Source organism: Crinia signifera, chromosome 4 (assembly GCF_055691185.1).
Source record: "Crinia signifera chromosome 4, ASM5569118v1, whole genome shotgun sequence".
NCBI lineage: Eukaryota > Metazoa > Chordata > Amphibia > Anura > Myobatrachidae > Crinia > Crinia signifera.
The window spans coordinates 158,531,943-158,555,441 of NC_139220.1; the positions used below are offsets into that span (position 1 = coordinate 158,531,943).

Here is a 23,499-nt window from a genome sequence, read left to right on the forward strand (position 1 = left end):
TATATATATATATATATAAAAATATATTTTTCAGTGCATATATTTCATTTTTTACTTGTTCTGCAGCTTGATGCTGCTGCTGCTGCTGCTGCGGGGGGGAGGGGGGAGGAGGGCAGCGCTGCGTGCGCTCCAGACGCTCCGGGGGAGCCGGGGGAGCTGCTGCTGCTGCCGGGTGAGTGCCCGGCGGTTTCGACGGGGGGCTGCACATCGGTGGTGATCGGTGCTGTACTTGACAGCACCGATCACCACCGATCCCTGTGTTACCGAGCGGCTTAGCCGCCGGTAACACAGGAAACGCTGTGAATGGCTGTTCAGATTTGAACAGCCAATCACAGCGATCGCCGACCGGGGGGGGCACCGCTGCCCCCCCTGGGCGGCGAGGGGGGATGTCTGCTGTCAGGGACAGCAGACATCACCTAACTGTCACTGCGTCTCTAGACGCAGTGACAGTTAGAAGTCATGACGTACATGTACGTCAAATGTCGGGAAGTCCTTCCCGACCATGACGTACATGTACGTCAAATGTCGGGAAGGGGTTAAAATGCAAAAATCTTAAAATGCAAAAATCTTAAAATGCAAAACGGTATCTGCCCATTTTCTTAGCTATTGCAGTATGTACTGTATCACCTTTTTCAAGAATAAAAAAAACTAGGTTATTGTTATACGCCATTCAATGTAAATGTGGTTTGCTGATAAGTATAATTTGTTTATTGACAATGCTTTTCTAGACCAAAGGTTAATTGAGGGCTGTTCTCTTACCTGAAATACAGCTACTTGTAAATCTTTTGCTGGGTGAAATCCAAATTAAGTGCCAAGATATTGATTTTAGAATTGATTACATTTTAATCTTCCTTAAAGCTGTATTTTTATTTTATTGTGTCTTAAAAATGTACCTACTCTTTTGAGATTAAAGAAAGCCTAACCTGTCAGTGTCACACATTATAGAATGTACATAGAGTGTTTATGATTATTAATGCATAGAAGTATTTGCGTAATTTGACATCACTAAGGGAAAGTAAACATGTAAAAATGACATGCCCGGCAGATGGATTACAAGCAGAATGAGAGGCCTAAATTTAGCTTTACAGAGCTGCTAAATCTCCCTCAGAGTACCATTCTCAGCTCAGGATTACTGCATCATGAGAAGAATATTGAGACCGCAGTGATTTATAAAATAAAAATGGCTGCAAATTGTATTCTGGATATTAAACATAAATCTTGCATTGAACTGAGCTTATGTGTACAGGTTAGAGGAAAGAAGAGAGGATTCTTGTACATGGTTTAAATATATAAGTACATTTTGATTGTGAACAATATTAGCATTTCTGTGCTTCCCAGGATATATTATACTAACATTTTGGACTCACCATTCAGCACGTTACTAGCAACCTTGTGTTCCCCCTCATCCCATCACTATCTCTTCTCTCTGTCTCTCTTGGAGTTTTATTGCCCCCTCCCACTGTTTCTCTCATTTCTCTCCCTTGTTTCCCTTTTCTGTCATCTCTATACCCCATCTGTATTTAATCTGTCATCCTAACAACTATCTTTCTCTCTTTATTTCTTTATCTCTCTCTTTCTTTCTCTTTCTTTGCCCATCCTTAGCAGCACCTGAGAGCAGTGACATGGAGGATCCACAGCTAACAGCTAAAGAACAGCTGCTAGACAAAAGGAGCTTCATTTGTTGATCTCCACAATGTTGCTTCACTGTTATTAGCTTGGATCCACATCCATATAGCTTTCATGAAAATCAGCAATTTATGTAATCAAATAGTGGTTTTAAAATCACAACAATAATGCATTTTGCCACCAGATACAGCAGCAGATTATATTATGGCCAGGCCTGCAGCCCCCAGGTAATGGAATACCCACCCCCAGTGAGCCAGCTGTATTCTTTATTTCTTCACCAGGCTTAATACATTTGTCCCATTGTTTGCAAAAATGACAGTTAAGATGTGATTGGCTCTACTTTACCTCTCTCCACTTCCTCACTCTCTGAGGCTTAGCGCAACTTCCCATGTATGGGGACTGCAAACTGCTTTAGAATAGACATCTACACATACATTAAAAGCAAATGCAATAATGCCTAATAAATAACAAAACAATTATCAAATACTGATTAAGCTATAAAATAATAATTATGCATCCCCAATACAATACAATACACAAATTACACAAATGCATGTGCAAGAAACATTGAGAGTTACAACATTAGTGCCTGCCAACAGAGTCAGTATTACTTTTATACAGTAGGTCAAAATTGAATTTAAGAACAATTGTCAAGGGTGAAAGCTGTTGGGTATGGAAGGTCTGCTACACAAAAAGTATAAGGAAGGATCTAAATTATCCCAACATTTTATAAACTCCAATGCTTATACAGATTGAATTTAAAGTCATGATAGGAGTTATTTGACTTCTTACTGTGCTTTGATTTTAGATTGTTATTGTCCAATCAAACTAGAGTGTTGGAGTCTGGGTGAAATACTTGTTTATTTTCTACTAGCAGTTAGTTCAGCCTCTTGTCTCTTGAATTTCCCACTGTCCATCCCTGTTTGTTGTTTTGGATTTGTTCTCTTGGCATGAAGGAATTACAGTCCAATGGATCTTCTTACAATGTGTTGGTGCTCCCCCCAAAATTACACTGGATAGGTTGTTTTCAAGTGCTGGAGTCAGCAGTTTCATCCTACTGGTTGGTCGTTTCATACAGGAATGGGGTGCCTGACAGTTGTTGCTGGCAGGACAATTTGTTTTACAAAACAATTGAATTGAATTTGCATATGACAAGTGGTTTCACAAATAGATAGATGTATTGAAATTAAATATGTATTTGTCTTCAATACAGCCATCACAATTTTAATGCCAGCTTATATGTATTGTTTTTGTTTACATAAGTAACCCTTGACAAGCTTTTCAAATAAACCTAAAAAATAATTTAAAATTACAGTGTACATAGTAGATAGTTTAAAATAAGTTTGAATTGTTAAATGGTATATTTTGTTTTGTGTCCCACATTAGTTATGCATTCAGTTGAATACTGCCCAGTAAATTAGACCTTAATCTTTTCTCAATAGGACTTGGATAATGAAAAGTGGTGTCTGTGTACATGGATCCATATCATGATATTATAGTTAGAATTTTTATAGTGGTTAAATTGGAGAAAAATATTACAGGTCATCTACGTTGATACATGCATTCTTGCAAGAAATGCAGTAACTTCCATAGTCGCTACAGATATCAATATAAGGTGTTAATGTGTATGAAAAAAATGTGTAAATATACAGTATATGGAGATCTTAATTCAGTTCTTTATATCAGTACACACTGGCAAGATATTGTCACATGCAAAGTTCTGAGTCAATAAATATTTTAGGAATAATAAAACATTGTAATGTGACTATAACATATTTTCCAAAGAAATTATCTTTCTGAGGCCTGATACATATTTGAAATTGAGTGCATATTTGTCAATGGGATATAAAATTCATCAGTAATGAGGATAATTAGTATTTAAACCATTAAAATAACCTTCATTTCTAGAATTATTTTTAAATGCAACAAGGTTTCAAACTTTAAATTGTGTCAATATTTAACCCTTTGAGTGCCAATGTTGCTGTAAGAGATGTGCAAAATGGAGGTTATTCTGGTTGACATGCAGCACCGACCTGCCGCTTGCACATGCCACCGCAGGGTGAATTTGCCCGCACGGCTGTGAGTAGATGTTTCTCAAAATGGGCAAAACCATGTGCACTTCAGGTGGGGCAGATGTAACATGTATAGAGAAAGTTAAATTAGGGTGGGGTTTCTTGAAACTTAAATCTAAATTGCAGTGTTAAAATAATGCAGCCATTATTTACCCTGCACAGAAACAAAACAACACCCAAATGTAACTCTCTCTGCACATGTTACATCTCCACCACCTGCAGTGCACATGGTTTTGCCCATTTTGAGAACAAATTTGTACTGCGATCAGATCTGAATAAGGGCCTTTGTCTGTTAGAATGTAAGAGTTCCTGTGCTGAGGCCTCTTCAGTCCTTGTATCTCCTAATTCATTTAAGTGACTCTGCCATAATTTTCCCATACAATGGTGGAAAAATATCAAGTGCTGGGATTCAGGGCCACCATGACATTTGGTGTTTCCAGTTGCTGAAAAGGATAATGACCAAGCAAGGGGGCATAGCTGTATTTGCTACAAATAAGTTCCATCTTGAAGATTCATAGAGGAATGAATGTGTGTGTAGGAAGGGTGCATACATTATTTGAAAGCCACACAGCTAGATTACTGACTTTTATTTGCTGGCACCCAGGATGAAGACATGGTGGGGGGCTGACTTCAGCCGTCTGCCTGCATACCCATGTGCATTTTCATAAAATTCTGAGCATTCCCACTGCCACTGCCCCATCCCTTCCTCCTTGCTGTGAATGACTGGAAAGTGAGTCACTTGCCACAGATGCTCACATTTGGGGTTTGCACATATGCATTTCTATGCAAACGCGAATCCTGACCATCGGGGCAGGGGGCGAATTCGGTTCACTACATGTGATCCAGAATCAGCCCCTAAATACAGGAGACTTAAGCTGTTATGTTGTAACTTCTAATAAAATTATATAATGGTCACCAGAATCCTGTGTAACTAGCCAACAGGAGTTTGTGGGCAGACTTATTCAGGAAGTAGAACTGAAGCTGAGAATTGCATCTTGAGTACAGCCATGGTTGTGAAATCCTAGAGGTCAGGCACCCATAACACATGTATGTTTAATTGCACTATCTTGCCACACTGCCTCGCATATTCCAGATGGCTGTGGATTATTTGTTCAGCAGTGTCTTGGTCAACAGTCCATAGGATGACCACTATTGGTTGACTGGCAATAGGCGCAAACATGAAAAAGGTCGACAAGGTGTAGGCTAATATTGCCAAAAGGTCGACACATGCAAAAGGTTGACATGGAAATGGACTACACAGGAAAATGTCAACATACAATTTCCACTTTTTGTATCTATGTTGGCACCTGTAGACATGGACACCATATTAGTGTACCGTGTCCCCTCGCATGGTTCGCTGCACTTGCTGCAGGTACAGGCATGGAACCTTGCTGCGCTCATCTCACTATTATATACTCCTGTGCCCACTTTGATCATGGTTAAAAATCAAATAAATTAAAGTGTGAAGACTACATGATAACGAAGAAACAGAAGCTGCTTAGAATAAAGAAATGGCTTAGAGAAGCACCAGGGGCCAGATGTAATAGTGTCTAAGTTTTGTAGCCATGCGGGATACCAGCCAAACTTGGATGTTTTTTAAAGGGGTAATGGTTGTCAAGGCAAAACCATGCCTTGTAAATGATTGCCCCTTTAAAAAAAGTCAGAGTTTATCATCCCGTAAGGCCACTGAACTCAGATGCATTGCCTTTTAATTTAAGTATATAAAGAAATTATATATATATATGTAACATAATATAGTAGGTTATTTTACTTCTGGATTCTATTAATTTTTGAAAGCCTCAAATTGGTTTTTGAAGAAATACAAAAATTTACGATTTCACTTTATATCACAGTTGCAGTTACAGCACTGTATTATTACTTCTTGGAACAAACAATGACTTTTCACAGTAGCTGTCCTTTCATTCATTTCAACAAATATATCATTATAATTTTACTTACAGGATAATTGTTTCCTAAAATCCATCTTCTGTGACAGTACCTAGGATTATTTAAAATTTGCAGCCAGGACTGTTTAGACCAAACAATATTAGTGTGTGCTCTGAATCAGATAGATTTTTCTTTCATACTGTATGCTGTAATTTAGGTTGAATTAAATAGTACATTAAATTAGAATGTATACATTTACAGTATATACTGTATTTTGTGATATTTTATTTTGTATAAATGTGCACATCAAGCACTATCACCTTGTACATGTAGAGGGAACAAAAAGGTTCAAGCATTCCTTTGTACGGCGCTGCAAAACACTTGTGGCGTCTTATAAATAAAATAATAATAATAATAATAATAATAATAATAATAATAATAATAATATAAATAAAATTATAATAATTCAAAATATAAAATTTGTACAAAAGTAGATTAGCTCAAGTGAAAAACAAATTGGTGGCTATTTATCATGGAAATAAATGGCAGAATCATGTGATAACTTCAATGAAAGTTTTGGAAGCATTCATTAGTACTTAATTTTAACTTCCAAATAGCTGGAATAGATGTATTTTGTGAAGTTTGAGGTTTTTCCCCTGCTGCTCCAGCTTCTGGGACTCTTCTCAGCCTGTCTATAAGCATACAAATGTGCAGCTTGATAACAGGCTGCAAAAATACTCTGAATGACCAGATCAGCAGGAGAAAAGTGCCTCATAAGCAGCGGCGGCTCATACCTTATTGGGGGAGGGGGCTGCCTCTGGCCACAGCGGGGGTGGCATGATTCAGGCACCCCCCTCCCCCTGTCACCGCCGCTGCTGCTTCTGCCTCCTCTCCCATCCCGGCGCCTGTGCTGTGATGATGAGTGACAGGCACTGGGACTGGCGCATGCGCAGTACACACGTGTACCGCGCATGCAGCCAACTTCTATGGGCTGCCTGGGCAACAGCCCATAGAAGCAATCTTGGTCCCAGTGCCTGTACAATGTAAGTTATAGGCATTAGGACCAGCGTGAGTGCATCTGCCGTTTTTGCATGGCAGCCCGCACAAAGGCATCCCGGAGGGAGGGAACATCTCCCAATGGGACTGTCTTTGTGACTGGCAGGTCGGACAATTGGAAGTCACTGCCAGCCACAGTGAAGCCAGTACAGTCTCATCTCTCCAGTGATGCAGAGACTATGGCATTGTGCCAGAGTATACTGCGCATTTGCAGGTCTCTGAAAACATGGCTCCCATGCTACATTCCTGGGGACACCTCTATTACTATGTGCAAATCACTGTAAAATGGCTGTGGAGTATCGTGAAATGGGTGCAGTGTTTGCATTGTGTGTGACCCAGGGGCCGGTGTGTACCACACACCTTGTACCCATTTCAATAAGCCAGTGTCTCCATACCCATTATATACTTTTGCTATGTCTGAAATTGTAAATGAATATCTTCACTTTAGCTGGTTGAAAAGCGGAATGAGTCACATCTAGCTGACTCCTGCAACTCGGAATAAGTCACATCTAGCTGACTCCTGCAACTCACAGGCTATTACAATATAGCAATATAACATAACCACATAATCAAGGAAGTACGTTTGCTTGCTATAAGTAGAAGTATATTAATAGCAATTTCAAAAACCTATTTCTAGTATCACATACTGTAACTGACATCAGCAACATTTTGATTTTTTTCACATCAACTATTAAAATACAGCCATATTCATATGCTTGGGCACTCTACAGGGACTCCAACAGGGTGGTGCTGACAGTGGGTAGGGCCCGGGCAGCAGCCCGCCAGCACCCCCATTCACTGCAACCGCTCCTTGCCCAGGGGTCAGCTAGCTGCCGTCCACCACTTAACATTGGTGGGCCGTGGATCCTCCGCAGTCCGCTGCACATACACAGCAGTCCCCAGGCCAGTCCGGATCCTCCTGCTGCCCAAGGACATACACAGGCAGTGCAGCGGGCATCAGGAATATTTTCCCAGTGAATTTACCTAAGACGCCACAACACACGTCTCAACAGGAGAAATAAGGGTACTCTTTACCTAGAACGGCGCCCGCGATTGGCATCGCGGGCGTCGGGGGTAAAAAATCGCGGGCATCGCGGGTACATTAAAAACGGGTGCAACGCGATGCCCGCGATTTTCCCATAGGGATCAATGTTAAAACTGTGATTGGACGCGATTTTACTGTTAAATGCCTCAATGCCCGCGATTTGGCCATAGGAAACAATGTTAAATGGGCCACATAGAAACATAGAAACATAGAATTTGACGGCAGATAAGAACCATTAGGCCCATCTAGTCTGCCCCTTTTTTACCCTTCAGGTAAACTCAACCCTTTTTAATCCTTATTTCTTTGTAAGGATATTCATATGCCTATCCCAAGCATGTTTAAATTGTTCTACTGTCTTAGCCTCTACCACCTCTGATGGGAGGCTATTCCACTTATCCACTACCCTTTCTGTGAAGTAATTCTTTCTAACATTTCCCCTGAACCTACCTCCCTCCAGTTTCAGTGCATGTCCTCGTGTTTTATTACTTCTTTTCCTTTGAAGAAAATTTCCCACCTGTACTATGTTAAAACCCTTGATATATTTGAAGATTTCTATCATGTCCCCCCTTTCCCTTCTCTGCTCCAAACTATACATGTTAAGATCTTTTAGTCTATCCAGGTAAGTTTTGTGATGTAGGCCATGAACCATTTTAGTTGCCCTTCTTTGTACACTCTCCAATGTATTTATATCCTTCTGAAGATATGGCCTCCAGAACTGGACACAGTATTCCAGATGAGGTCGTACCAATGACCTATAAAGTGGCATTATTACGTCTTTTTTTCTGCTACTGATTCCTCTCCCTATGCAACCAAGCATCTGACTAGCCTTCCTCATTGCTTTGTTACATTGCCTCCCTGCCTTTAAGTCACTTGAAATAGTGACTCCTAGATCTCTTTCCTCCTCAGTAGTTTCCATTATAGTACCCTTGATACTATATTGAGCCTTTGGGTTTTTGAGTCCCAAGTGCATAATTTTGCATTTTTTAGCATTAAACTGTAGTTGCCATTCTCTTGACCAATTCTCAAGTTTACTTAGATCATCAGTCATTTGATTTACCCCTCCTGGTGTGTCTACTCTGTTGCATATCTTTGTATCATCTGCAAAAAGGCATACTTTCCCTTCAATACCATTTGCAATGTCACTGACAAAGATATTAAAGAGCACTGGTCCAAGTACAGATCCCTGGGGTACTCCACTGGTAACATGTCCCTCCATAGAATGCACTCCATTTACGACAACTGTCTGTTTCCTATCCTGCAACCAGGTTCTTATCCATTTAATTGTTTTATAATCCAATCCCACACTTTCAAGTTTATTTAGCAGCCTGCGATGTGGGACAGTGTCAAATGCCTTACTAAAGTCTAGATATGCCACATCTACAGCCCCCCCTTCATCTAGTATTTTGGTCACGGAGTCAAAAAAGTCAATGAGACTTGTTTGGCATGATCTCCCTGCAGTAAAACCATGCTGTTTTGGATCCTGTAAGTTGTTTAATTTAAGATATTCCACTATTCTTTCTTTTAATAGTGTTTCCATTATTTTCCCTACTACTGATGTAAGGCTCACTGGTCTGTAGTTACTTGCTTCTTCTTTGCTTCCGCTTTTGTGCAGTGGAACTACATTTGCTTTTCTCCAGTCCTCTGGAACTGCACCTGTATCTAGTGACTGGTTGAATAAATCTGTTAATGGCGCTACCAACACATCTTTTAGTTCTTTTAGTATCCTTGGATGCACTCCATCTGGCCCCATTGATTTATCCACTTTCAGTCTTGAAAGTTCTGTTAGGACTTTCTCCCTAGTAAATGTACCTCCATCTACCTTATTTTTATAAATGTCCTTGCAACTTAACTGTGGTCCCTTCCCTTCTCCTTCTATAGTGAATACAGAGCAAAAGTAATTATTTAGCTGATCTGCAATTGCCTTGTCTCCCTCCACCAAATTCTCAGTGTCTGTCCGCAGTCTTATTATTCCTCCATTTGATTTTCTCCTTTCATTTATATACTTAAAAAAAGTTTTGTTTCCTTTATCTACCGACTGAGCCATTTTCTCCTCAGCTTGTGCCCTAATAGTGCCCTTGAACTGTGAAATGGCCCCCACAATTGTTAACGCCACCCCACGATCAACGTCAACCCGAAGCGTGGCGAGCGCAGCGAGCCCGCGAGGGGCGGCGGTACGCGTCCTCCGACCTTTTCATACCCCCACTATCCACGTCGGCGTGGAGTTGAGAATAGCATAGTGTGGCGAGCGCAGCGAGCCACCGAGCCCGAAGCGTGGCGAGCGCAGCGAGCCCCGCAAGGGGACGCGGATACCTTCACAGGTAAACGCGTCCCTTCGCGGGCTTCACAGGTGTCCGCGTCGCCATGGACACCTGGGAAGCCCGCGAGGGGACGCGTATAACTGTGAAGGTATCAGCGTCCGCTCGCCACGCTTCGGGCTCGGTGGCTCGCTGCGCTCGCCACACTATTCTATTCTCAACTCCACGCCGACGTGGATAGTGGGGGTATGAAAAGGTCGGAGGACGCGTACCGCCGCCCCTCGCGGGCTCGCTGCGCTCGCCACGCTTCGGGTTGACGTTGATCGTGGGGTGGCGTTAACAATTGTGGGGGCCATTTCAGACTTCACAGTGACTATTTGGGCTCTGTGGCCCATTTAACATTGTTTCCTATGTAAAAATCGCGGGCATTGAGGCATTGAACACTAAAATCGCGTCCAATCTCACTTTTAACATTGGTCCCTATGGGAAATCGCGGCCATCGCGGGCATCGCATCGCACCCGTTTTTAGTGCATTCGATGGTCGCGATGGGCGCCGTTCTAGGTAAAGAGTACCGAAATAAGCAGCCATCCGCAAAACGGACAGATTTGTTTTTGGACAATCCAAAAGGAACTGGTCTAAGAAGACAACACAGCTTGCCGTGAAAAGATCTTACCATATACAGGTATAGGCGGTAGCGCAGTAACAGTACCCACCCTTTTTCCATATATATATATATATATATATATATATATATATATATATATATAGAGAGAGATATAGAAATGGGCACTCACCAAGGTCTTTGATTCAGCAATAAAATTTATTCATGAAATGAAAGTACATCCGACGTGACGTGACGTTTCGATCAAAAGATCGTCATCAGGAGAATGTCAGCATAAATAACAAGTATCATACCCAACCAATAGGCAACCTGGTATCCATCCATGGAGGAGATACAACTGTATAGCCTCGCCGGGCCAGTTTAAATACCATCTCACCGGAAGTGATCACTGCACTTCCTGGTGCAACATCAAAATAGGTACCATCGTAAGTTCAGGGCATATAAATAAAGTTCAGGCAATTTGCTAACTTAGGCTAATGAACATAGGCATAGCGACTAGTACCAGGATGTAACAACTAATGATATCAGACACTACAAGCGCTGTTTAGCGCTAAACTCTCGAGTCCCGCCGGACCGGAAGTAGATTGTGCGTTCCACCCGCTTGGATCGCGGGGAGCTTCCGCGTGTCATAGCTCCCAGTATCAGCTGCGCTAGACCGGAAGTGGAACTAGCGTTCCACCGGTACTTGTTAAGGGAAGCTTCCGCGTGTCATACGCGTGTCATACATAGTGCACATCGCGTTTGTATAGTATGGGTTGTCATGACAGCGCCGCTTGAGGCTTAAAGAGCACCAGACAGCGGGGAACAAGGGACATTAGAGCAATATGTAAGATGTTGTGGTATTTATAAACCAGCCCGGGCGGCCTCACTAGTACTGGCAAATTACAAAAAGAAATATACACAAAGAAAACTTATATACTAGTAAATATACTATACATAAATATACATCAAAAAATATAAAAAATAAAAAATAGAATATCCATGTGTCACCACTTGTTGACACACGGAACAGCACAACAAAGTGACACAAAAAAAGCATATAAACATAGATAGAATGTGCAATAGTCTGCTCTTTTTGTTATTTTATATTTTGTACTGTTTGGATACTTTTATATTTTATAGAAAAATTATTATTAAGAAATTTAAAGACACAATACCCCACGGGGGGTGCATACCACTTCAAAGGGTATCATCTCACAATATTATAAATGTGAGGAAAACATATCATAAACACCAGGCATAGTGACTTTATGATATATGAAAATTAAATAATTAAATATATCAAATCATCTATCAAAGCATAAACAATACTGAAATAATGTATATACAGAAATATTATAAAGAAATAATATATACAGAAATAATATATATAAAGAATGACCTGGAGACACCAAATCCTACTTCAAAAAAACAAAAATCCGAACCAAGGCAACTGGAAACATAACCATAAAAATGAAAAAACAGGAAAAGGGCATCAGAAGTTATTTAACGCAAAAAAATAGATAGTGGATTTGCTTCATTTAGGCCTTTGGGGGCAATCGTGCCCAATTCAAAGATCCATTTGGCTTCACGTTTTTTAAGCATGGTGTCCCTGTCGCCACCTCTAACTGGTTTCGGAATGTGATCTATCAACATGCATCGAAGGCTAGCCACACTGTGGCCCATTTTAGCAAAATGCTTGGCAACAGGTTTATCCGAGGTTTTTGCAACAATTGCTGCCCTGATAGTGGTCCTATGGTTAGCCATCCTCTCTCGGAAGTCACGCTTGGTCAGGCCCACATAATAAAGCCCGCATGGGCAGATTAGGATATAGATTACATAATCTAATCTGCAGTGGAGCCGATGTCTAATGGTAATCTTTTTCCCACTGTGCGGGTGAGCAAAAGCTGGTCCTGTCAACATGGACCTGCAGGTAGTGCAATCACTGCACCTAAAACAACCGTTTTTAGGACGCGATAACCAGGTGCCTGTGTCTGCTTTTGGTTGGCAGAGAGGTCTCATTAACAGATCCTTGAGGTTGCTTCCTCGTCTGTATGCACACATAGGAGGTATTTTACTAACCCCAGTGAAAGCCGGGTCAGTGGCAATAATTGGCCAGTATTTGGCAAGTTTCTGCTTCCTAGTGTGTGCCCCTGTATCAAAAGTATTGGCATAAATCATTCTTGGTTTCTTGTCAGATGTGGCCGGCACTAGCTGTTCTGCTGAATTTTTGGACCTTGCCTTGGTGAGGCATCTAGAGAGGGTGGAATCTGAGTAGCCACGTTGTTTAAATCTGGAGTACATCTCTCCAATCTGTTCTTCCATCGTTGCAGTAGCTGTATTGTTCCTTAGAACCCTTAAAAATTGGGACACAGGTAGGTTCTCTTTTAAATGAGGAGGATGGTGGCTCGTTGCGTGAAGTAAAGAATTTCTGTCAGTGTCCTTGCGATAAAGTCTGGACCCTAGGCCACACCCTTCCTTAAAAAGGGTAACATCAAGGAAATTAATTTCACAACAACTTAAGGAAAAGGTGAAGCGGATCGGCGTCTCCAGGCCATTCAAACAAAAAAGCATATCCCTCAGGTCACTCTCACTCCCTAGCCAAATCAGAAAAACATCGTCTATGTATCGACGGTAGTAAAATATCTTAGTCCCGTAAACGGGAAAGATATGTTGCTGTTCATAACATGCCATATATAAGTTGGCATACGCCGGTGCCAAATTCGACCCCATGGCGGTGCCAGTCTTTTGTACAAAGTACTTATCCTTATATAAAAAATAGTTTTTAGTCAACACCAATGTGGTTAGTTCCTATAGGCTATACAGTTGTATCTCCTCCATGGATGGATACCAGGTTGCCTATTGGTTGGGTATGATACTTGTTATTTATGCTGACATTCTCCTGATGACGATCTTTTGATCGAAACGTCACGTCACGTCGGATGTACTTTCATTTCATGAATAAATTTTATTGCTGAATCAAAGACCTTGGTGAGTGCCCATTTCTATATCTCTATATCCTTATGATGTTCATTCATCTGTTGGAGCACCCCCTATAATAACAATCTACCTTGAGTGCGGACTCTCCTACATATCTATATGGTGGTTTTCTCCAGACACACCTTGTGCCCAGCACCGATCTCCCTATACCCCGTTGGGTTAAACAACCAATCTATGGACTTCCGGACCCCCCTGGAGGACTTTCCACTGTTTTTCCACTAACTGGCAATTGTTTTGTTTTTGTTTTTGTTTGTGTTTTTCATTTTTTCATTTTTTCATTTTTTCATTTTTTTCATTTTTTACATTTTTTACATATCCTGAGGGTCACTCTCTAACCCGTTTAGTACTTGATTACTGTACAGTGTATACTTTTCTTTGTATTCAGTATTGGTATGTCTCAGGGCATACCCGCTCATATTTTGGATGAAGCACTGTACCGCCAGGTTGAAAATAATGTAGTGTCTCTTACAGATGACGATGCGGAGAAAGTGTTGTTCAATGCTCTAGAATTTGCTAAACTACCAGATGATACTCCCAATGATTTATACTTTAAATTACATAGACTCAAGAAACGTGAAGTAGAGTTGACCCTTCACGGACAATTCCTCTCCGAGTATTATAGAAATAAAAAAATACCAAGGGGATTCAGGGTGTCCAATACCCCCACCATCGGGCGCAACAACCTAGCGTTCTGCGCTAGATGGTGTGGGGTGTTGAATAAGTGTGCCCTGGATCTCATGGTCTTGGTGATCGAAGAGGTGGGGGTAGAATTGATTAAAATCAGAGCAGATATAGAGGAATTTAATTCCAAATATTTGGCAACACTTCTCTCTGACAAGAAAAGCAAGTGGACTGAGAAGCTTAAGGAGCAGATAGGCACATTTGAACAAGAGCTGGTGGCGTTCAAAAGACGTAAATTGGCCACTGTCAATAGTGATTACAGTTCCCACCAGGTATATAGGTGGTTAAAGGGCGACACAGGATCTAATAGGAACCGGTATAGACAGAACCGGTTTAGACAGAATTACTCATCAACCTCCGCGTCCAATTCTGACTCTGAGAGAGGGGATAACGATCAGAGATCTCAGAAACCCCCCACCGGGGCTTTTTCCCGGGATACCCGAGCAAAAAACAGAGGGAGGCCGGGGGACGATCAAGATACCCCTCTAGAAGGGGTGGGTACAATAAGAAAAAGACGAGGCAGGAATCCCAGATAATGGATTCAGTAATTAATCTGTCAAGCCATCAACTCACTGTGAGCGAGACTAAGCTCTTGTCCTTTGGTTTTTCATTTGTGCCTACCTGTGACCAAAAACCTTTTCAGTCCACTGTAGACCATTATAAGTTTGGGCGCAAACTTCGGCTCAGAGAATTTTTCAAAGGTGGTTCTAGTACCACAGAGATACCACTATTTAAACAGCCAAGTTTGTTCGACCCCTCTAGTGTCAATCCCAGCATCAAAACGTATCTAAGACTTACTGACTGTGCAAGGGACCCGCCCTCCCCACGCCCACAATTTCATAACTTGCAGATACCTGAACGTGAAGCTTTAAAATCCTTGATGGCCAACGACTCCCTGGTCTTTAGACAGGCCGACAAAGGGGGTGCGTTGGTCATCCAGGATTGGGCAGACTACGATAAAGAGATTGTAAGACAATTGAGCGATAACCTGGTATACCAATGTCTTCCAGGGGACCCTGGAGTACAGGTTAAAAAGGAGATTGATAGCGTTTTAGATCTAGCTTTATCTGCGGGGTGGATTGATGAACATGTATGTGGCTTTTTGAGGGTGGACTACCCAATTTGTCCAATAATCTACACGATGCCAAAAATCCACAAGGGCATGACGGATCCCCCTGGCCGACCAATTATCTCGGCCCGGGGATCCGTCCTGCAGCCTTTGGCAATATATGTGGATCATTACTTACAACCTTATGTTACGAAAACGTCCAGTTACTTACGTGACACTGGTGACTTATTACAAAGCATTAAGAACATTCCAGCCATACCCCCTGAAGCTATCTTAGTGACAATGGACGTCGCATCCTTGTATACTGTGATCCCCCATGGGGAGGGCTTAGAAGTGATTAGATTCACACTGCAAGATGAACTCCGTGGAGGTCCCCCCACTGAGTTTCTGGTGGAACTAACCACATTGGTGTTGACTAAAAACTATTTTTTATATAAGGATAAGTACTTTGTACAAAAGACTGGCACCGCCATGGGGTCGAATTTGGCACCGGCGTATGCCAACTTATATATGGCATGTTATGAACAGCAACATATCTTTCCCGTTTACGGGACTAAGATATTTTACTACCGTCGATACATAGACGATGTTTTTCTGATTTGGCTAGGGAGTGAGAGTGACCTGAGGGATATGCTTTTTTGTTTGAATGGCCTGGAGACGCCGATCCGCTTCACCTTTTCCTTAAGTTGTTGTGAAATTAATTTCCTTGATGTTACCCTTTTTAAGGAAGGGTGTGGCCTAGGGTCCAGACTTTATCGCAAGGACACTGACAGAAATTCTTTACTTCACGCAACGAGCCACCATCCTCCTCATTTAAAAGAGAACCTACCTGTGTCCCAATTTTTAAGGGTTCTAAGGAACAATACAGCTACTGCAACGATGGAAGAACAGATTGGAGAGATGTACTCCAGATTTAAACAACGTGGCTACTCAGATTCCACCCTCTCTAGATGCCTCACCAAGGCAAGGTCCAAAAATTCAGCAGAACAGCTAGTGCCGGCCACATCTGACAAGAAACCAAGAATGATTTATGCCAATACTTTTGATACAGGGGCACACACTAGGAAGCAGAAACTTGCCAAATACTGGCCAATTATTGCCACTGACCCGGCTTTCACTGGGGTTAGTAAAATACCTCCTATGTGTGCATACAGACGAGGAAGCAACCTCAAGGATCTGTTAATGAGACCTCTCTGCCAACCAAAAGCAGACACAGGCACCTGGTTATCGCGTCCTAAAAACGGTTGTTTTAGGTGCAGTGATTGCACTACCTGCAGGTCCATGTTGACAGGACCAGCTTTTGCTCACCCGCACAGTGGGAAAAAGATTACCATTAGACATCGGCTCCACTGCAGATTAGATTATGTAATCTATATCCTAATCTGCCCATGCGGGCTTTATTATGTGGGCCTGACCAAGCGTGACTTCCGAGAGAGGATGGCTAACCATAGGACCACTATCAGGGCAGCAATTGTTGCAAAAACCTCGGATAAACCTGTTGCCAAGCATTTTGCTAAAATGGGCCACAGTGTGGCTAGCCTTCGATGCATGTTGATAGATCACATTCCGAAACCAGTTAGAGGTGGCGACAGGGACACCATGCTTAAAAAACGTGAAGCCAAATGGATCTTTGAATTGGGCACGATTGCCCCCAAAGGCCTAAATGAAGCAAATCCACTATCTATTTTTTTGCGTTAAATAACTTCTGATGCCCTTTTCCTGTTTTTTCATTTTTATGGTTATGTTTCCAGTTGCCTTGGTTCGGATTTTTGTTTTTTTGAAGTAGGATTTGGTGTCTCCAGGTCATTCTTTATATATATTATTTCTGTATATATTATTTCTTTATAATATTTCTGTATATACATTATTTCAGTATTGTTTATGCTTTGATAGATGATTTGATATATTTAATTATTTAATTTTCATATATCATAAAGTCACTATGCCTGGTGTTTATGATATGTTTTCCTCACATTTATAATATTGTGAGATGATACCCTTTGAAGTGGTATGCACCCCCCGTGGGGTATTGTGTCTTTAAATTTCTTAATAATAATTTTTCTATAAAATATAAAAGTATCCAAACAGTACAAAATATAAAATAACAAAAAGAGCAGACTATTGCACATTCTATCTATGTTTATATGCTTTTTTTGTGTCACTTTGTTGTGCTGTTCCGTGTGTCAACAAGTGGTGACACATGGATATTCTATTTTTTATTTTTTATATTTTTTGATGTATATTTATGTATAGTATATTTACTAGTATATAAGTTTTCTTTGTGTATATTTCTTTTTGTAATTTGCCAGTACTAGTGAGGCCGCCCGGGCTGGTTTATAAATACCACAACATCTTACATATTGCTCTAATGTCCCTTGTTCCCCGCTGTCTGGTGCTCTTTAAGCCTCAAGCGGCGCTGTCATGACAACCCATACTATACAAACGCGATGTGCACTATGTATGACACGCGTATGACACGCGGAAGCTTCCCTTAACAAGTACCGGTGGAACGCTAGTTCCACTTCCGGTCTAGCGCAGCTGATACTGGGAGCTATGACACGCGGAAGCTCCCCGCGATCCAAGCGGGTGGAACGCACAATCTACTTCCGGTCCGGCGGGACTCGAGAGTTTAGCGCTAAACAGCGCTTGTAGTGTCTGATATCATTAGTTGTTACATCCTGGTACTAGTCGCTATGCCTATGTTCATTAGCCTAAGTTAGCAAATTGCCTGAACTTTATTTATATGCCCTGAACTTACGATGGTACCTATTTTGATGTTGCACCAGGAAGTGCAGTGATCACTTCCGGTGAGATGGTATTTAAACTGGCCCGGCGAGGCTATACAGTTGTATCTCCTCCATGGATGGATACCAGGTTGCCTATTGGTTGGGTATGATACTTGTTATTTATGCTGACATTCTCCTGATGACGATCTTTTGATCGAAACGTCACGTCACGTCGGATGTACTTTCATTTCATGAATAAATTTTATTGCTGAATCAAAGACCTTGGTGAGTGCCCATTTCTATATCTCTATATCCTTATGATGTTCATTCATCTGTTGGAGCACCCCCTATAATAACAATCTACCTTGAGTGCGGACTCTCCTACATATATATATATATATATACAACTCCACGGCCAGACACTCTCCCAATACTACAAGGAATCCCTCATTCCGAGAGGTTTTAGGCTACACAACCAACCGACCCTTGGCAGGCACAACAACGAATTCTGCATTAAATGGTGCAATGTGTTAAACAAATGCTCCCAAGATCTGATGCTCCTGGTGATTGAGCAAACCTCTGCAGACCTCCTCCTGATTAAAACTGACATCGCAGAACTCCAGAGTACTGAACCATACCAGGTTATTCGTGACCCAGCCAGTGAACTTGGCATCAAGCTTGACAAAGAGATTGAGAAATTCAAGGAGAATTTGCTCAAATTCAAAAAAAGCAAATATAAAATAGTCAAACTCGACTACAAAGAAAACAGGGTGTACCCGTGGTTCTCACGTATTGAGCTTAGGCGCTTTCGCCCACAACAAAGACGAGGCCCGGGACGACGACCACCTGCCCAATATACAGACGTGGAGAGCAGATCACATACCTCTACCAGCGACTCGGAAGCGGCGACATCCAATGCCCAAGAGACTAGATACCTTGCTAGAGGAGAACGCATTCGTAGACCGCCAAAAAACCCGCTTTACCCACCCGCAGAGGTGGGAGAAAAAACAACAAAAAAGAAAACAACAAAATAAATACGGGCACAGTTGTTTTTAACCTCTCTGAACACCAACTCACCCCGGCAGAATTATCACTGCTTAATAAAGGTCTTTCGTTTGTTCCTACCCTTACCCAGGACCTGTTCAAGTGGCAAGTGGATATGTACCACCTGGGCAGACAGCTCAGACTCCGTGACCACTTCCTGAGACAACCTGCCCTTGGACCAGATACAACTACTACAGCACCGCAACCGACAAAACTGAAATGCAAAAGTACATTTGACCCCCCCACCGCGAATCCTTCCATCACTACCTTCACCAGGGTGCTCAAAAGGGACACAAATCCTTTCATCAAAACTCAGAAGATCTCATACCATAACATCACTAGAGATGAGAGAGCAGCAATTAAATCCCTGACAGGTGACACTAAATTGGTCATTAGACCAGCGGACAAGGGTGGTGGAATCGTCCTCCTTAATCATACCTACTATACTGCGGAAGCCATGTCACAATTGGCGGACACCGCATGTTATGAAACCCTGGACTTTGACCCTACTTGGCAATATAAAAAAATCATTGACCAAATCATTCAAATTGGAATCAATAATGCCTTCATCAACAAGGATACGGCTGATTTTCTATGCCAAACACATCCCAAGATCCCATTCCTTTACACTTTACCGAAAGTGCACAAGTCCCTGATATCCCCCCCTGGTAGACCAATCATTTCGGCGATGGGTTCTCTGTGTCAGCCCATCTCACAACTGGTGGACTTCTACCTTCAGCCCGTGGTGAAACAAATCCCTACATTTATCTCTGATACCAGCGACTTCCTGAGGAAAATGGAAAAACTGAAAGCAATTCCGGCAGGGACACTGCTAGTTACGCTAGACGTTTCTAGCCTCTACACAAACATACCCCATACCTTGGGACTTGATTCCTGTCGAGCAATGCTCTCCAATAATCCTGACTACAATGGTCCTCCTGTGGAATACTTTCTGGTACTCATAGAGACGATTCTGACTAAAAATTACTTTTTATTTGAAAACCGCTTTTATTTGCAGAAGCAAGGCACTGCGATGGGGTCAAACATGGCCCCATCGTATGCCAATATTGTCATGTCAGAATATGAGACCAAACACATCACGGGCAATGAGACCTTCAAGGGCTGCATATTGTTCTTTGTACGCTACATAGACGATTTGTTCATCCTTTGGTCTGGTGGAGAATCCAAACTGATGGACTTTTTCAATTACCTAAATGCACTCCCCAGCACCATCAAGTTCACGATGAACTTCAGTGATAAATTCATTAATTTTCTAGATGTCACCGTCAAAATCAAGGGATCAAGCATAGAAACTGCCATATTTTCCAAAGAATCTGACAAAAATACTCTCCTGCATGCAAGTAGCTTCCACCCGGCACCTTTGAAAAGAGGACTCCCCTTCTCACAACTTCTCAGGACAAGGCGCATTACCTCAGACCCCACCGAATGCAAAAAAGCACTTTATACCATGGGGGACAGATTCCTTGAGAGAGGCTACAGCCAGCATGAGGTCAGTGAAGCTATCCTCAGGGTGGAAGGCATGAACAGACAGGACCTCCTCTGTACCAAGATACCTACAGAAACTACAACATCCAAGACATTGAACTTTTGCAGCACCTACACGGTGGCATCCAACCATATCCGACAGAAACTCAATGAACACTGGCACTTGATCTCCAGTGATCCCACACTATCTAAAGAGCTTACCGCACCGCCGAGATTTGCCTACAGAAGGGGACCCAATCTCCGAGACCTTCTAGTAAAGACGGCCCCTGGACCAGCACCAGCTAGTAAAATCCACTGGCTTAGCAAAAAGAAGGGGACCTTCAAATGTACAGGCTGCTCCAACTGCCAATTCCTTATTACGGGTGACAAATTTGTTAATCCACAAGACAACACATCCTACTCCATCAAATACCGCTTGGATTGCAACAGCAAGTATGTCATTTATGCCCTCAAATGCCCCTGCAATCTGCTATACATCGGTAAAACCACCAGAATGCTTAAAGAAAGATTAAGCCAACACCGATCCTCCATTAAAAAAAGCTACTCAACACAAGATGCAATCAATGACCTCAAGAACCTTCCAGTGGCAAGACACTTTCTCTCAAAAACCCATACAGTCACTCAACTGAGATGCGCCATCATCGACCATATCCCACCCCCCAGAAGAGGGGGAGACAGGGATAAGCTTCTCCTTCAAAGAGAACTTCAATGGATCTTTAGACTTAACACAATGGCCCCACACGGACTCAACGAGGACTTCAAAATGGGTTGCTTTATTTGATTTCATTATTCCCCACCTTTGTGCCCCATCTTCCTTTCTGTCCAGTTAGCCATTTGGTCTATACCCTGTTTGCTCGAGACTTTTGGACTACATGTTGAGTCTCTGGACTCTCATTGACGGTGCTATATGTCAACACCTTGATACTATGTATGTGGCCATTATCTAGATGTTGACACCGCCGTGTGTCAACAACTCTGCTGTCTGTGTTGACACCTCCGTGTGTCTGCATATGCCTGTTTACAATGATTGATACTGCCGTCGACACCGCCGTGTGTCCATACTACTTTGCTTTTCATCTAACTGACCTATGCCCTACAGTGTGGGCTTGAGTATCTGTTGCTATATGAACCACTGGCACCGCTGTGTGCTTATGTCTTTTCACTAGCCCGTATTATTTCCTTTGACATTCTCTTTGATACGTTCAGTTTATTTAACTATTGGTAGTATCAACACTGTTACCAGCTATCTCTCATGGTCAGCTTACTTTTCTTTGTCCTTTTCCCCATGTTATCAGAGCGCAGGCTTCAGCTTATATGAATCGACATCCTACACCGCTGTGTGTTGACACATTACTGTATATTTCCCAGCCGTGGGATCAGATGTCTATATGAACGGCAACTGCTATTGTTAACAGCTTTTGTATGTATGGCCCCCGCATTTGTTTTCATTGGTTACTGACCCTGATAGACCTGGTGCCATGCTGCACGCAATGTATTTGACACACTGTACATTTGCACAGAGCTGACAGTAATCAACCACTGGCACCGCTGTGTGCTTATGTCTTTTCTTTGATACGTTCAGTTTATTTAACTATTGGTAGTATCAACACTGTTACCATCTCTCATGGTCAGCTTACTTTTCTTTGTCCTTTTCCTCATGCTATCAGAGCGCAGGCTTCAGCTTGTATGAATCGACATTGTACACCATTCTAGTCGACACCGCTGTGTGTTGACACATTACTGTATATTTCCCAGCCGTGGGATCAGATGTCTATATGAACGGCAACTGCTATTGTTAACAGCTTTTGTATGTATGGCCCCCGCATTTGTTTTCATTGGTTACTGACCCCGATAGACCTGGTGCCATGCTGCACGCGATGTATCTGACACAATGTACATTTGCACAGAGCTGACAGTAATCAACCATGCCCGGCAACTGGACTGCACAGACACTTTCCGTACTTCCACTCCCTGGCTTCTGCACACTGCGTCTTATCCCCGCACGGACTCTGCCACTGTTCTAGCGTCCGGCTCCCTAGCAACGCTGCGCTCACACAGCTGACAGCGGGATCACCGTGGTGAGCCGGCTACAGGCTCACGTCACGGGGAATCCCGCTGTCACTCACTCCAACGCCACCCGCCCCCTCCAACTGACGGGGCACTTGATGATGTCAGAGCTGAGCAAGTGAGGTCAAAGAACCTTCATTTGCATTTCTTTTGGCGCAATTTCACCCTATTTAAACTGGGGCTGCTGTGTGTACTGTTCCCCTGATGACAACTGGCTGATGCCCAGTTGAAACGGCTGTCGGGACAGCCCGTGTTGCTTGTATTTGCACATGGAATAAACTACAACTTTCTTCATTTACAACGTCCGAGTGCTGGTCTTCATCCTTCTGCGGGGGGGTAAGTGTACTGCATTTCCTATCTATAGACCTGGCACCGACGAAAAGCATACCCTCTGGAGTGCCGCCCTGTTACCCATGTATTTATATATATATATATATATAATGGCTAGCCCTAGAAGTGCAAATTGATGGGGAGCACACACAAAGTTAGTGTTATTGGTGTTATTGTGAATTAGTTGATTAAAAAGTATTAGTGACAAATATTCACTGAGCTACTTACTGTTTGTTTCAAGACTTTCACAGATTTCTGTTTTTACTTCTCCATTAGGTCTGTCATTTCCTTTTAGGATCAGCTTGCTTTGCATGGTGGCAGCCGTCACAACAGCCTTGAAACTCCTTTTTCTTTTTTGAACATTTTGCTCCGGATGGAAAATAATAATGTAAACCTTGGGCATGTAAAGCATTCCCAAAGACACAGATGCACTGAGACTCATGGATACTGTCAGAGTAGTTGTCTGGATATACATCTGTAAAAACATAGAATTATTTTAATGAATAATTAAAATCCAGAATTATTTAACAAGT

General features: G+C 42.3%; 1 protein-coding gene across 1 annotated transcript in view; it reads right to left on the reverse strand.

Annotated features, from left to right (window-relative positions):
* GRM8 (glutamate metabotropic receptor 8) overlaps window positions 1-23,499 on the reverse strand; it is a 951,427-nt gene that overhangs the window by 6,743 nt on the left and 921,185 nt on the right. The window contains exon 10 of the mRNA XM_083182858.1: window positions 23,195-23,441. Coding sequence (XP_083038984.1) covers window positions 23,195-23,441 — 247 coding nt within the window. The remainder of the gene's footprint in view (window positions 1-23,194; window positions 23,442-23,499) is intronic.